Below are 16,794 nucleotides of genomic sequence, written 5' to 3' on the forward strand. Positions count from 1 at the left end.
CTACAGTTAAAAGTCAATTTCAAGTACACAGTGGATTTTATCTGTATAATAGAAGATAAGATCTGCGTTGGAAAGATGGGCAAATAGAAAGTTCTTTGGGTGTGGCTGGTGACAGGGGACTAGGCTGGAACCAGAATCATTTAGGAAATTACAGTTGGAGAAATTTAAGACAGTTTAAAATAAGCTCCAAGGAGGAAAAATAGTGGTTTTTCTTTTCCTTTCCATGCCCAGGAGTCGCTTGGGGGCTGCTTACACTCGAGAGAGAAAAAGGATTGCATTGTCTTTAAATATTGCAAAGACCCACCAGCCTTTCCTGCACAAAGATAAGAGGGACGTTGTAGAATTCGGCACTGTCCTTGGGCGCATGTGTAGAGGGGGACACTTGAACCTGAGGCTGACAGACTTCAGCTAATTTTAACAGGCATGTGTAGGTATTGCAAAATTCTTAAGTTTCTGAATGACGTCATCCTCTAGAACAAATTTCTTAAAGGGTGCCTTAGCAAACAAGCATTTTTATAATAGTGATGTCTTTCTGAGTAAAATGTTGAATCACTCAAAGGATACAGATTAGAAAGGGAGAGAGAGGGAAAAAAAAATGTTCCGTGGGAGGGGCAGAGCTTTATAAAACCAGCCTTCTCCATGTGTGTACTCAGACAGCTCGCTGAGGACTGTTTCCTGTCGGGAGTGCCTCCGGGAATAACCAGGTATCTCACTGATTTTCATGGCCATCTCCATGAAATATGGTTTCATTTCTTCTTCTTTCCTGCTGCTATTACTAATATAATGAAAATTAAAGTGTGGGATGTCTTTAGAAAAAGAGTAAAAATGTAGGGGCATGTCTCTCGTTTAGATTTTTTTAAGTGAAAATATTGTCACTTAAGATTTGAACTAAATTTACATTTAATATTGAACCAAATTGACATTTAATATGGCACTAAATTAAGACTTAATCTTGAATCTCAGGAGCCAGCAAATGCCTGTGTAGCATTAACCGAACCAAAGTGCACACACAGGTGATGATGCCAAATTCATCGAACAGGTTAGAATATGGATGTTCTTTACTAAGTAGGGTTTTGGCACTGAATTTGATGGAAAGAGTTAGGTTGATTAACATATATTCATTTAGGCAGGGAAGGTAAACTATAAATTGTATATCAATATCATAAAAAATTTTTTTAAAAAGATGACGGTCTTTATAACGATCAGAAACCAGAAATGAAGCAAACTGGGTTGGGTCAGTTTAACACCAGAGTGTTATCTATTGAAGTTTAGTTTATAATTGGTCAATTTAGTGAAAGAGAAGAATTAGCCAAACTAGTTGTTGGATTGGTGGAAGTAATAGTTTCATAAATAATTTAATAACCATAAACAGACATTCATTATGAAAGTCACCGAACAACAGGAATTGCTTTTGATTTTGTTGGGAAGGGAATGTATAAGTTTGGGTGGGAGGTTTCCTGAAAGTTACTGTTTTCTCTTTGTTTGCATTGATGTTTGTGGTCAATTTCTAAGTACTCCCATCCCGTAGTCGCAAAACTGTTTCACAGGCCACAGCAAACTCAGATCTGGCATCCAGTGTCCATGGGACTGTGATGGTGTGCCTGGGGGCCCCTCCCCACCTCTTGGTTAGTGTGCCGAGTCCCAGTGCACACTTGTCAACGTGTGTTGCAGGAAGTGACACAGCTGTCACGGAGCCCAGCCCCACATATGCTCTCCATTTATTCTTCTCCGTGATAATATTAAACCTTAATTAGCGGCATGATATTTGGAAGGTAATGAAACTGTAAATTGTGGGAGTTAAGAAATCCCAACAGGTGTTACCTGTTTGGGGCAATTATGCTATTTGATGTCATTCTGGGATGTCAGTTTGACATTGTCTTGGGCAGATTCCCTCCCAAATGTGAGCCGTGGACTTGTCTGAGAGGAAACGCACTCTCCGTAAGCCTTGATAGATTCGGAAGGCTAAAAGCTTCTCAAACCCCATTTGAAAAGCACCAGGCTCGGAATCAGAAGACTGAGATTCGTGGCTTCGGAGCTCACTAGCTGGGCAAACTGCATGTTTATCCTTTGGCAACTAGATATTACTAGATTCTCCTGGGCAAGTGATTACATAAATTAAACAAAACAACGCTTCTGAAGGAATTTAGTAACGGCAGTATAGACGTGACATATTACTGTTTTATGTTACGTGCGGTTAATTGCACTTTATCTAAAAAATAAAAGCTAGACTTTTTATTTTTTTTTTATTTTTATTTTTTTTAATTTTTTTTTTTAAATTTTTTTTTTCAACGCTTTTTATTTTATTTTTGGGACAGAGAGAGACAGAGCATGAACGGGGGAGGGGCAGAGAGAGAGGGAGACACAGAATCGGAAACAGGCTCCAGGCTCCGAGCCATCAGCCCAGAGCCTGACGCGGGGCTCGAACTCACAGACCGCGAGATCGTGACCTGGCTGAAGTCGGACGCTTAACCGACTGCGCCACCCAGGCGCCCCAAGCTAGACTTTTTAAAAGAAGCAAATGCGTATGGGACAATTGAATTTTGTCCTTATTTACTTTTTTTTTCTTTATACAGTCGCCAGAAATCTAACTTGGCATTAAAAGCCTCCCCAATAGCTTGTCTTGACACTTAAACTTACACTTAAGTTTTGTTAGTGTCAAAGTGACCTACTACACAGGAGACTCTGAAGATTTCGATATAGGAGAAGCCTACAGTTCGTTTTTCTGGCTCTGGGGCCTTATTTACATTTTTCATACGAGGTTAGAGAAATATTTTATTTATTATGCTAATTCTCAGTTTGTTTCCAAAATATTATTGATATAATTTACAAAAATCATCTGCCCAATAAGCCTAATTAACTTACAGATGGTTTTACATCAGTAGAAGGAAGAGGAAACAAATTTCTGAGTCACCCAAATTAATCTAATCTCAGTGATGAAGCAAGAAAAAACAAAAGTGAGGTTTTTTGTTTTGTTTTTCTTTTCTTTTTCTTTCCTTCTTTCTTTCTTTCTTTCTTTCTTTCTTTATTCTTTCTTTTTCTTTCTTTCTTTCTTTCTTTCTTTCTTTCACTTAATACTCCTTCTAGGAGCATAACAGACTCACTACTTTCCTATTTTCATTTCCTCTTTCTAGCATTTCTCAAGCTAGTAACTTGCCCAAACTCTTACACACAACAGTGCAGTTCATCACCAGCAGGACAGGCAGTGGGGGGCATTGGCTCGAGTGGGTTTCTGAAGCAGACCTAGGCTTGAACCCCTGCACCATTGCAAGTACCTTATGCAAGTTTCTTAGCCTCTCTCAGCATCAGGAGGTAACCTATAAGGCAAAGTATCTACCTTTTGCAGATCCTGTGAGGATTGAATGAGAAGAGGTGACAGTTTCAGGGACAACTTTTGCTTAATTTACAACTGTGTCCTGATAAAATACAAATGAGAAACCTTGAAACAAAATGGCAATACTTTTCTTAAAAAGAAGGGTTCATGACCCAAGTGGTCACCTAAGACAGCCACGGATGGGGAGGAAGGTGAGTGCTGGCCCTTGTTTGGGAGGAAAGTGAGTGCTGGCCCTTGTTCGGAAGCCTGCTGAGTGAGCCAAGCCTACAGATGCAGGATGTCCTTCACCTTGGGGCCTACCCTCAGCCCCTCCTCAGCTCTGAGAAGCCACGGTCACAAGAAGATTTCCTGTGGGATCGTGAGTGTCAGCGTCATGTGGTAGATTTATATATTTTGGTTAATTATAGGGTGTGTTTTAAGCCACCGTGAGAGCATAATACACAGTCGAGAAATGATCACTGGCCAGTACTAACAGATACCTACACACCTCGGGTGTGTCCATGCATTCCTCTGCACACGGAGTCTTGGGTCACGGAAGGTGTGTCTGTCCTTTATCTTCAGGTGGTGATAGGGTGTGTGTGTGTGTGTGTGCGTGTGCGCGCGTGCACGTGCGTGTTTCATGCTCCCAGGATGATCTCTATGGTTTTGCCTACAATGGTTTTTCCTGCTAGAGGGTGTCGGGAGAAGCAGGTGGCCTTTCCAGCACCCCCATACTGAACTCCCTAGCAGAGGGAGCTGTTTCATAGCCGGCTGCAGATGAAGGTGTGTGTGTGGTGGGGGTCGGGGGGACGGGAGGTAGGAGCTGGGTGAAAATACCAACCCTCAAACAATGACTCTAAGCCGCTTCTAGAAGCAGGGAATCTGAAAGAAGATTGACAGTCTCAACCCGGGGCCAACAAGAATAAGTGTGCATGTGGCACACGTTTGAATATGTGTGTGTTTGCTTCTGTGCGTGCTGTATATTTGTGGATGCAGCTCAGAGCTTGAGAGCATGACCGTGGAGGCCACCCCACCTGGCTTCAATGCCTAGTCCTGCCCCTCCCAGGTGAGGGACGCTGGTCACTTCTCTGATGCTCTGGGCAGCAGTTTCTTCCATTGTAAAACATGAATAGCAATGCCTTTCTCAACGGGGTTTGGCAAGAATTAAATAGTTGGTAAAATGTTTAGGACAGCATCGGTTGTATAGTAAGAATCTAATGGACGCTGTTTATTGTTATTATTATTGTGTGGAGTATCACTACTCATCTTTTAGCTGTTCACTACATCTCAGGATCGGCCACATCATCCCCAGGATCCAATGCAAAAAGAAAATGCAGAACCCCCTGTTTAAAATGACTAAGTTTCATTATTTTATGAGTAAGTTACTCAAGCTGGTGAGAGCAGAGCATCTCACCAAGCACGGAGCCCTTTGTGGCTGCACAGGTCACATGAGCATGACGCCCTCCGGCCTCTACTTCATGTGGTTCCATAAAGGAAGAGCAGAGAGGGAGCCCCTGTCCCGTGCAGGGTACACCCTGTGCTACTCTGCTGATATCACCCAAAATATTGAGTCACATTTTAGAGCTGCTTTTTTTTTTTTCCTTCCTCACTTTCCTTCTAGGCTGAAATAATGGAAGACCTTTATGTGGCAAACACGATATTCGCCCTCAATTTTTTCAAGCATCTGGCAAACACCAGCTCCACCCCGAATCTCTTCTTCTCCCCCTGGAGTATCTCATCCACCATGGCCATGGTCTACCTCGGTGCCAGGGGCAACACTGCAGACCAGATGGCCAGGGTAAGTGTTTGTGAAAGCCCCAAACCAGGACTGGGTCATTCCTGAGTGGAATGATAGAATCGCAATATCATGGTTCGGAGGTAGCTTGACTGCAACAATCGTAACGTGCCCTTACGACACAAGTGGCCTAGATTCAAATCTGCAGAACCGCTAAACCACAGAAACTCACAACCGTCGAGTCGAGTGCAGAGGGCGCACCAGAGTTTCTGCTCGTGCAAGGCTGGAAACAGTGACAACATCCGGTGTCTTATAACATAATGTTTATACTTTCCAAAGCATCTTGCGTGCTTTATCTCATTTGGCTTTAAGACAAGTGTCATTTTACAGTTGGAAGACAAGGCAGTGTGAGCCCAGCAGCTCCCAGGGTCTCCTGCGGTTTCTTCACTCCTAGATCAGGCTCTGGTTTTTGTTTTGTTTTTAAGTTTGTTCATTTGTTTCGCGACAGACAGAGACAGTGCGAGCGGGGGAGGGGCAGGGAGCGAGAGGGAGAGAGAGAGAATCCCGAGCAGACTCCACGCTGTCAGCCCACGGCCCGATGCGGGGCTCGAACTGATGAAACCATGAGACGGTGACCAGAGCTGAAAACGAGATTCGGAGGCTTAACTGACTGAGCCGCCCAAGCGCCCCTAGATCAGGCTCTTTCAATGGCTCTACCGCTGTGATGTGTCCCTCCTCACACAATCAAAGAATCCCTCCAGTGGTTTTAAGAGAGTGTCATGAAGAGTTGGTCACCACACTGCTGGAGAGACAAGGGGAGCGTGTGACATCACAGGGCCTCGGCCACGTTATCCACCCCGTGGGGTCATGTCAACAAAATGGGGTGTGGCACGACGGCCCCGTTTTCCAAATCGAGGTCCGCAGGGTGTGCAGCAGCATTGTGAGGTATTTACGTCAAGGCCGCTGGCTTCAGTCCTTGGTGAAGGGACATAAGCTCAGTCAGGGGACACTTTCGCTGAGTCAAGGGCCTTGGAAATACATTGAACCCCGCACCACGGCGCTCCCACGGGATGAATTCGGTACATTTAAAAGGCACATGTTCCTGAGACATCCTCGGTCCATGAGCCAGATACGGTCATCACGCAATTAAGATTCTTTCAGATTCACAGACACACAAACCTTGACATTGTGTGCTTGAAATCCAGGCTCCACTTTCTCACAAGCACGGACTGTGTTTGAGTCACACCAAAGTGCCCCTGGCCATGTTTGCGTTTCCCATGAGAACCGTGGCTGAGTGCAGATGCGTCCTCAGGTGCACAGTGACCCATTTACCTTGGGCCTTGGTTGAGGTGGTTCACAGAAAGAGTGTTAGCCAATCTCACTGCAGGAGGAAAGGAAGAAAAAAACCATCACTCCCTGTGTGTGTTTGGTAGTTTAGCCATCAAGACTTTCAACAAAATTCGGTTGCTCAACTCTGATACCAGCAACATTTGGCAACACCTCTTCCTCTTAATTTTCTTCCCCTTGAAAAAAGACAAACCGTGAGCTGCGTTGCAAACTTTAGAAAATGGCGGGGTCTTAATTAAAAAAAAATTTTTAATGTCTATTTATTTTTGAGAGACAGAGCACGAGTTGGGGAGGACAGAGAGAGAGAGGGAGACACACACAGAATCCGAAGCAGGCTCCAGGCTCTGAGCTGTCAGCCCAGAGCCTGACGCGGGGCTTGAACTCATGGACCCTGAGATCATGACCTGAGCTGAAGTCGGATGCTTAACCGACTGAGCCACCTAGGCGCCCTGGGTCTCAATTTTTTTTTGATGAAGAAGGGATCAGAAGCAATATGTTTTGAGGGAAAATGATAAGTGAAGTAAGTACTCTACGTTGTTAAAATGGAAAAATAGATTTTGATCCCAAAGGCAAATGAACTTGCTGGTCACTCTGGGCACAGTACAGCTTTTCCGTATTGGGAAAGAGCTTTAAGCTCGTGGGTCTATGCAAGGATTTTATGCTGTTTTCCTGTAACTCCGCTGCATGTACGGATTTTAAACTTTAAAGGCAAATTTGGTTAATTCTCTACTAAAAAGAAAAATAGGCTGGTTGGCTTGGAGGAGGAAGCAAGGACTTGGGGGACAGGCCAGGTTGGGTTTGAGCGGTGGCTTTGCCACTCTTTATGAGGTGTGTGAGGAAAGGCATTGAAAGTCCCTGCACCTCAGTTTTCTCATCTACAGTATGAGAATGGAAATACCCAGCCTGCAAGACAGTTGTGCAGATTAGAGATAACATGAAAAGCAGCTGCTGGCAGTCCTTGATCTAACAGCTAATGCTTTATTAGTGCCTTAGCGAGGCACCTTTCTAAGAGCGTTTTATGAATTTGCCCCCATGCTACACAATCCTATGAGGCAGAGGCTATGATCACCATACTCATTTTGCAGATAAGGAAGCAGGGGCAGGAAGAGGCTGCATTGTTGAAAATTGGTGCGGCTGGTAAAGACAGTGGTGTTGTAGTGGGAAGAAAGGAAGACATCGAAAGGATGAACTCTGGTAGCACACATCTATGTGAGACCGGCATGCAAGCAAGGAGTGTTTCTTCTAGCTCTTTTTATTTTTTACTTTTTTTGTAATGTTTATTTATTTTTGAGAGAAAGAGCCATAGAGCATGAGTGGGGGAGGAGCAGAGAGAGAGGGAGACACAGAATCGGAAGCAGGCTCTGGGCTCTGAGCTGTCAGCACAGAGCCCGACACGGGGCTCAAACCCATGAACTGTGAGATCATGACCTGAGCTGAAGTTGGAACGCTCTACTGACTGAGCCACCCAGGTGCCTCTCTTCCAGCTCTTCTGTTCAGGATAAGGCCACAGACCCGCCCCGGCTCAGCTGCCTATCCGGGTAGTGTGCCTGCCTCCCTATTTACTCCATGACTCAGCACGGCCCAGGGTCCCCCCTCCCATTTCCCAGTTTCTACAGGGGCTTTTGCAATGATTCAGGAAGGCTTTGCAGTGTCTCAGGAAGGCTTTAGTGTTACCCAGGAGACTCCTGATTTAAGCATCAACCTCCCTAGGAGGGATGAAAACCAGAAATGCTGTTTCAGGGACAGAGTAGGACCACTTCTCTTCAGAAGGTCAGCTAGGACTTATGGTGTAGAATCTGAGGAGCAGAGAAAGATCCCACAACCCCTGCCACCTTTCCTTCCAACCCAGACACTCATCCCCTGGCTGGATAAGCCTGCCTTTCCTTTGGTAGCCGAGTCCCCGCCATCAGTCTGTTTACCAGATGAGTTCCTCCTCACCGTGGGCCCCACAAGGGATGTGCCGCAGGACCAGTGGGACCCAAGGGCTGTTGGAGGCTGGCGGGAGGCCTGGGTACAGGGCCAGCCTGGGGGTGCTGAGACTGGAGAGGCCAGGCTGGGAAGTTGTAATGCTGGGAAGGAGTCTGAGGCAGCTTCATAGAGGGCCAGTCTGCACCTGCCAGCTTCACTGTGATATCTGGATCTGCCACCTACAACATAAAGAGGTTCATAATGTCAACTGACCCCTGTCACCTGCCCCCCACCTGGATGTTCATTTCTATGTGTAATATGGTATGTGCGAGTATTTTAGGCGATACCTGTTAAGATTAGCTGTTTTTATGCTCAAACTGACTTTGTCTTGTAGTTTTTGACAGATTAAAAGTATGTAGTACATAAGGCCGTTGAAAAGGGAGGTCACGAATTAACTTTATTACTTTCTTCAAAATACTGGCATTTTTTTATCAAGGCAACTTATGGGCTGGATGATAATTTAGATGATTTCGTGAAGAGGTTATGAATCATCTCCATAATAACAAATTGTTGTCAAAATGGCCAGCATATGGATTAATATAAAATAACTCAGGCTGTTTTCTATGAGGGAAATTTCTTATATATTATGTAAAAATATATATTATTTTTATATTATAATACAATATATATTCTAGTATATTTTGTATAAAGAGTATCTGTGCTCGTTCCCCGACGCAAAGGCAGGGAAACAGACAGGACCACTAAGAGGTACTTGATTGCCACTGGTTTACAGGTCAAGTAATCTAGCAGGAAAATATACTCATAAATCTATTCCCTCTAATTCCAATTGTAGGTGTTTCAGTTTAACAAAGTTGGAGCCCATGACGTCCCTGCAGTGACCCCGGAGAAGTTCACGGGCTGTGAACTCATGCAGCAGATCCAGAAGGGCCCTTATCCTGAGGCAATTTTGCAGGTATCTGACTCACTGGTTCCTAATTTCTTTTGTATTTTATTTCTGGAATCTTCTTGTCTTAAAGTCACAATGTTAGACAAGGAAAGAAACTAGTACAACTTCCCCTGTTCATCGAAAGAAAACTGAGACTCAGAACCCTTAATAAATATCCTACGGGCACACCGCGAAGCACGGGCAGGGCCGGGGTAGAAGCTATACTTTATGACTTTCAGGCCAAGACTGAGTCTAAATTTGATCACACCCGGAGCTGGGCATGTGTAATTTATTCTGAAACTGTGGTAGCAACTCCTAGAATACACATGCACGGATGCAGAGTTCCAGGTAGGAGAAGGTAAGGAGTGACCAAAACTTGAGGAGTGGGGTAGGTCGTGCCCAGTGATTTTGTGAGAGACCATCGACACTTAGATCTCCCTCCAGACCCCTCTATCTATCATCTGTCCATGTGTGTAATGTGTGTGTGTGTGTGTGTGTGTGTGTGTGTATGTATCTATTTATCATCTGTCTATCTCAGACTAATATCTTTTCTCAGTACTCTATTTCCTTAAACACAAGCTATCCAGCTAACTTACAAGAACTGGGCATAGATGTGCTCCTATTGAATAAACAACTTCCATAATCACGCTTGTGAGTTAGGCGGGGGAGATACCTCCCATAGCTTCCTTCTTGGGAATGGTACTCCATCTGTCCACTGCCCAAGGAATTATGGGCTAGAGGCAGCGGAGAGACCCCCTTCAATATGGAGACTCAGCCAGGTCTCCCGTGACACCCGGGACAGTCCATCTGCAGGGTTCCGGGCTTGGCTGCTGCAGCGACTAAGCCCCATTGTCTACCATCATGCTTACAAACTCGGGGTTGAGGATCAGAATTCCTCTTTGTTTTCAAGGCTTCCGAAAACCCAGATTTTCCACTGCACAAACTGCCTGCCCTTTAATTGTAAAATGGGTACTTTCAGGCATTATATGAACTTTTTCTAGATCCCCTCTAGATTTTAAATGTTAATGTAATAAAATTCCTTAGAGACCTGGAAGTTTAGGAAATCATAAAAGAAGCCTCACTTTCTTTAAGATGTCGGTCACTTCACGGTTAAGTACAACCTGTAGGCGCAGCAAAATTTGAAACAAGTGAAACATTACCTCATTAGTTTTAATGCACTGCATCAAAAGTATTTCCTCAGAGATTCCTCTAAAGCGTCAGAAAAAAGTATACCTTAATACAGCATTTTATTGTTGCATTGAAAAAAAAATGTTTGCTTAAGAAATAACTTGTTTAGTCGTCCTGTGTTATATAAATAGAGTCCCTCTTTTCTGTTTAAGGCACAAGCTGGAGATAAAATCCATTCATCTTTCCATTCGCTCAGCTCTGCAATCAACGCATCCACAGGGGGGTATTTATTGGAGACTGTCAATAAGCTGTTTGGAGAGAAGTCTGCGAGATTCAAGGAAGTAAGTGAAACCTGTAATTGAAATTGCAAGGCCCCCAACATGCCATGAGGTCACTTTCAAAGCTATAGTCTGAGAGAATCTGTAGTCGTGGAGAGAATCAGAGTTCCACGCAAGCTCCCTAAGGCTCCTGAACGCCCTTGGTCGTGGCAGGCTCCCCTTGTTGGATGACCCCTCCCATGGCTGCAAAAGCCTCGTGTGCAGAATGAGTCCTAAATATAGAGGCACAGTGATTTCCAGAGCTGCTACCACAAGCCCAGCCTTTCCCTCCTACCTAGTGTCTATAACGCACAGTGCAGGAGGGCAAATGAGTGTGGGGAAGAGGGTCAACAGAGCACTTATAATCCACACCATTTCCTCTTCCAGCCCCCCACCCCCCTATCCCCCTCCACCCCTACCCCTACCTACTCAGGCCCCTGAGTCTTGATAGGAGAGCTCGTGATTTACAATTATACTAAGACTTGTTCGGTATATATTCGATGTAACCTTTGGCCCATTTCTTGTTTTAAAGGAATATATACAACTGTCCAATAAATACTACTCTACGGAACCCCAGGCGCTTGACTTCCTAGAATGTGCAGAAGAAGCCAGAAAAGAGATTAATTCCTGGGTCAAGACTCAAACCAAAGGTAAAACCAAAGCAATTATTTTCTGTTCTTCTCTTACAAAACTCTGATCTATTTACCAAAAAAAAAAAAAAAAAAAAAAAAAAAAAAAAATCATTCCTATACTTAGCCCTAACTCCCTTAAAATTCACCCAATCTTAGTTATTTGCTTAATGTAATCTTTTTCTTGTTTAGCTGAGTGGCATTTTAAGTGAGAAAGATAGTGGAGGTCTAACTAATGGAAGATGTAAGTTCGGTACTTAAATAATCTGATTTTGGATGTGACCTTGGGATGGACTGTGACTGCAGACAGACATGTTTTCCAATGTAGGAAATAATCAGAACTGAAATCGTTGTGCTCTGTGTCCACTGTGGACAAAAACAAAGAAAAGAGACGTGACCCTCCAGTGAGTAACCGGTGTGAGACCATCGGCAGTAGAAAGAGAGGGGCCAGAAAACTATTTTAACTGTTTTTCACCATTCAGAGTCCATCTGCCGTGAAGTTCCTTTGGTCCCTGATAAACCACTTCTGCTGTTGCAGCTCAAGCCCCCAATTCTTTGTGAAGGCTCCTGCCTCACTTTGTATTCGTCACAAGGACTCAAACTTAATTAAACCTTCCGTCCGTTGTTCCTGAATTCAATCCTTCAGTCAACAATGGTATTTATCCATCACATATTATGTGCCAGGCGCTGAACATGCGAAGGAGGCTGAAAATGGCAAATGAAACAGAACCCAGACTCTAGTTTAATCCAACAGCCTGTGCTTCACCACTCTTGGCTCTCGAGCTCATTCCTACCGCCATGCTTACTTTTTATGCGTTCCTTAACTTCAGAGTTTAAGTGGCAAACCAAAGTCCTAGCCTTGCCTAGAGGCATCTCCCAGCCACGTTCTCATCTCCCCCTCTTCTCCACTCCTTTGGTGCTTTGTCAGCTTCATGATGCCTGTTAAGGTTTGCCTTGTACAGCCTTGAACTGTTACCGAATGGATTTGATTTTGTTAACTTTGCCATCCCACATAGACCACCATACTCGCGGGGAGGGCCAATATGTCCACCTCTCCTGTGTCCTCGCAAAAATTAGCACAGTCTTTGGCTGATAATGGAAAGCCTTCATTCTTCCAAATTTCCACGTAGAATTATAGGTCTTAAACAAATAATTACTGAATAGCAACATATAGATGGGTTTCTAAGAAGAAAAACAGAGATTATTATGAAGGCAGAGCTGTTTTGGTATTTCATAGATTAATGAGCTGTTAGGACTGGAAAGGTCCTTGGAGATAACTTATCCAAATTTACCCCTTTAGGGTTGTAGACTCCAGGCCCCTGAGATGTTAATCAACTCATTCAAGATTTCACTCTCAGTGAGTGGTGAAGCTGGGGGTTCCTCTTCTTTGATCCCTAGTCTCATTCTGGAATTCTTCATTTGGATGTTTAAAGAGTTTGTTTGGTAACTTAGGCAAAAAACAACTTTTCACGTGACTCTTGTGTGTAAAACATTGTTTCTGGCAATAGTTTGGCGTGGCTGGGTTTCCCGGCTCCCATACTGGGAGAAAGCATATGAATTAAGCCCTGTAGGATTTCAAAAATATTTTTGTTTCTCTGAAAATAGTCCATCTACTTCTGTTATTCATTTCTATTGTGGATTTTGAAATTACTATTCTAAAATAGTGATGAACTGGGGACACACAGGAAGCAGAGAACGTGAAGATTAACAGAAATGAAAGTAAAAACTGCAGAATTCAGGAGACATGTGGAAGTTTTGCTTTTTTGGAAGAGCACGAACCGTTTCTCTTCAAGTATTGCCTTCAGTGGCTGTGAATCTAGGAATTACATTGTCACAATGCCAAGCCATCCTTGGATGTTCCAATTTCTGAGAACCTTCCTTCCCGGGCACACTCTTGTATTCCCTTCTCTGCATTGCCATGGGACTTTGCAATCTCATAGTTTCTTACACATTGTTTGACAGCTGGTTTTGAATGCCTCTTCCAATATTCTCAGCCCCACCAGGGCAGTATTTCCTTTTTTCTCCTCTTGTTTCTGTATGACTCCTAGTGAAGGTCTAGCAGGACTTTAAAAAAAAAAAAAAGTTTTTGAATGGATCCATGGATCAGACCCATTGATTGTCTGGACCAGATCTAGAAGGAGCACCAAACTTTGAGAGACTTTGAGAGAACAAAGGAGGTGAAAGTCTTTCCAAGTTTGATGGTCATTCTAAATTTTCGATGCATTACTCCTCCATTTTCTCTTGGAATTTGCAAACCTTCTGAGAAATGTGGTCTGCTTTATTTATGCTTTGAATAAATTGGGAGAAAAACTTGAGCTTGAGGCCATCACCTCTGCAGAGTTTGACAATTGTAGATGACGAGTTTGATGGTGACTCCAAGGACTTCAAATCATAGTAAGGTCACGCTTCTTGGTCATGAAACCTAACATGTGTCATGTTTTCCATAGGCAAAATCCCAGACTTGTTACCTGAAGGTTCTGTAGACAGGGACACCAAGATGGTCCTGGTGAATGCTGTCTACTTCAAAGGAAAGTGGAAAACTCCGTTTGAGAAGAAATTAAACAGGCTTTATCCTTTCCGTGTGAATGCGGTATGAGACAAGATGAATTATGAATTTTCCTGAAATATGTTTTAGGATCTTAGCCAAGACAGAGGAAGAAAAGTTAAAGACCATGCATCAACTGAACAGTCTGCATAAACTGTTTCTCTTCAAGTATTGCCTTCAGTGGCTGTGAATCTAGGAATTATGTCGTCACAGTGCCAAGCCATCCTTCGGGCTGATTTTTTTTTTTTACCCAATTTTATAATAATTTGAGGGAATTCTCTGTTTATTTGTTAATGACCACATTCATTCTGTCACTTATGTCACAAAGTTAAGTGAAGCCTTGGCAGTTTTCAGTAGTGGCCAAGAACGGTGATGCCTGGGGGATATATTGAGTGGACGTTTGGAAGCTGGTCACATGACACTGACTTGCTCGTCATACATTATGCACATTGGACAGTGGGTTGACTCTTTCAAACTACTGAGTATCACTCAGTAATTTTCTGAGAGGCCATATGAATAGTGGTGGAGACCATGGGCTTTGTAATTATACAATCGTGGATGTAGATGTAGGCTCCGCCGCGAGGGTTCTACCACTGACCAGACAAGACCTTATTTATCTTCCATGTGTTCCATTTTTGTGATCAATAACACTTGGCCGTCGTAAGGTTTCAATGAGATTTCAAGGAATTCTTGGCCCATGGCAGGTGCTAAACAAATATTTTAGTGTTATTATAATTATTATTATTGTCCATCTTAAAAATAACTATAAGGGCATACAAATAATTTGTTTTGTTGACTTTTAAGAATATATCTCCTCAACACCTAAGCCGAATCTATTCTCTTTTATGTCTAATTGTAAAACTCTTGACATCTTAATATCAACTTCCTTATTTTGCTTTTTAATAATTTTAGACTCAGCGCACACCTGTTCAGATGATGTACCTGCGTGAAGACCTGAACATTGGATACATAGGGGACCTAAAGACTCAGATTCTAGAACTCCCATACGCTGGAGATGTTAGCATGTTCCTGTTGCTTCCAGATGAAATTGGGAATATGTCTACTGGCTTGGAGTTGGTAAGCTGTTCCAGCTTGTATTGGTTTAAACCTCTGGAGCTAAACTTACTTTCCCTGATAAACATGTCTGCACCTTAGAAAGTGGTATACAGTTTCTCACAGACACATAAATTGGTTAGTAATAAATGTGCACGTCACAAACTTTCATTCAGAGCATTAAAATATGTCACACAGGCTAACTTCCTGCAAAAATTTTACCAGTGTATTGAATTTTTATATCACCCACAATGTGGTAAAGTTAAAGTCATTGATTTTTTTTAAATGTTTGTTTATTTTTGAGAGAGAGAGAGAGACAGACAGACAGACAGAGACAGAGCATGAGCCGGAGGTGGGGGGGGGGGTGGCAGAGAGAGAGGGAGACACAGAATCCCAAGCAGGCTCCAGGCTCTGAGCTGAGCCCAAAGTGTGGCTTGAACTCATGAACCACGAGATCATGACCTGAGCCAAAGTCAGACTCTTAACCAATGAGCCACCCAGGTGCCCTAAAGTCATTGATTTTTAACATTAGACTTTTAAGTTGTTTTCCTTCTTTTGCGAGCACTTACTGACTTTTTTTTTTTAATGTGTGGATTTGTAGCTCGAAAGGGAAATAACCTATGATAAATTCATTAAGTGGACCAGCAAAGACACGATGGCCGAAGATGATGTGGAAGTGTACCTGCCCCAGTTCAAATTAGAAGAGCGTTATGAGCTCCAATCCATTCTCAGGAGCATGGGCCTAGAGGATGCCTTCAGCAAGAGCCAGGCCGATTTCTCTGGAATGTCTGAAAGGAATGACCTGTTTCTGTCCAAAGTGTTCCATCAGGCCACTGTGGATGTGAACGAGGAGGGCACTGAGGCAGCCGCTGGCACCGGGGCCACAATGTCAGGCAGAACTGGCCACGGTGGCCCACAGTTTGTGGCGGATCATCCTTTTCTCTTCTTTATCCTGCACAAAATCACTAAGAACATTCTCTTTTTTGGCAGGTTTGTCTCACCCTAAAGTGGAAAAGTTCTGTTTCTGCACAGGATTTTGTAGTATGAACTGTAAGCCTCGGAATTGCTGTTAGTTGCCAAACATTTAGAGACTTTTTCTACCTATTTCTGGTTTTTTTTTCCCCTCTGAACAACTTCTACTACACGCTAATGATAAGTACAGAAATAACTAGACCACTGTCAACCATAACTCTGCAACCCTGTTAACCATTTGGTCTCTAAGTGGAAGGATGTTCCATTTAGTTCTTCCTTACTATTTAGTTTATTTTGTAACATTGACTTTTACTGTATTATTTATTATTTTATATAATGGCTTTTTTTATTGTTCACCGCCAGTTGCTGAAGCTGATATAGTTAGAGAAGCAGGTGATCAGTTACTTTTCTACCTAAAAAAATGGATTTGCTCATTTGTATAATGAAGAATGAGTAGTAGTCCTTCCATGCCCTTTATAACAAATACCCAGAAGAAAGCAGTGAACGACAGGAAAATGTATGTTATGTGCATTTCCAGCCTTAATGTATCACATGGTTGTGTCTATAACTTATGTGAAATGGCAAATATATAAAAAATAAACATGTCTCCACACAACCATTTGTTTGTTGTCCTTCCACTAGGTTTTTAGACCATAAGACCGTTATACCTCAATTCCCAGGAATCAAGCATCATGTCTCATTTTGGGGGACCAAAAAACCCCACACAATAAAGGAGACAAGGGGAGAATTGATCCTGCAAGGAGCCCCACTGTTGGGAATGGGGTGGGATCGTGTGAAAAACGGTTTTGAGATGCCTTCTCATAGCAGTCAAAGGCACAGTGATTCAGAAGAGTTTGAGGCTTGGTGCTTAGGGGATACTCACATTTAAACTCAAGGATATCAG

At 43.2% G+C, this 16,794-nt stretch overlaps 1 protein-coding gene across 1 annotated transcript; it reads left to right on the forward strand.

Moving 5' to 3' along the window:
* The first annotated feature begins 589 nt into the window (after positions 1 to 589).
* Positions 590 to 16,506, forward strand: SERPINB2 (serpin family B member 2). Its single transcript, XM_019463818.2, has 8 exons — positions 590 to 704; positions 4,932 to 5,108; positions 9,154 to 9,273; positions 10,587 to 10,715; positions 11,224 to 11,341; positions 13,768 to 13,910; positions 14,778 to 14,942; positions 15,520 to 16,506. Exons 2-8 carry the CDS (start codon positions 4,941 to 4,943, stop codon positions 15,922 to 15,924), a joined length of 1,248 nt encoding a protein of 415 aa, XP_019319363.1. The 5' UTR covers positions 590 to 704; positions 4,932 to 4,940; the 3' UTR covers positions 15,925 to 16,506.
* Positions 16,507 to 16,794: the final 288 nt, after the last annotated feature.

This window comes from Panthera pardus, unplaced genomic scaffold (genome assembly GCF_024362965.1).
Source record: "Panthera pardus isolate Hobbes unplaced genomic scaffold, ASM2436296v1 HiC_scaffold_15, whole genome shotgun sequence".
Classification (NCBI taxonomy): domain Eukaryota; kingdom Metazoa; phylum Chordata; class Mammalia; order Carnivora; family Felidae; genus Panthera; species Panthera pardus.

What these genes read in the sequence shown, in the direction of transcription:
- SERPINB2 (XM_019463818.2), top strand. Translation starts at nt 4,941, where the DNA reads ATGGAAGACCTTTATGTGGCAAACACGATATTCGCCCTCAATTTTTTC. An exon ending in CTGCAGACCAGATGGCCAGG is followed by an intron (nt 5,109 to 9,153) that starts GTAAGTGTTTGT and finishes TTCCAATTGTAG; the next exon opens with GTGTTTCAGTTTAACAAAGT. An exon ending in ATCCTTTCCGTGTGAATGCG is followed by an intron (nt 13,911 to 14,777) that starts GTATGAGACAAG and finishes TAATAATTTTAG; the next exon opens with ACTCAGCGCACACCTGTTCA.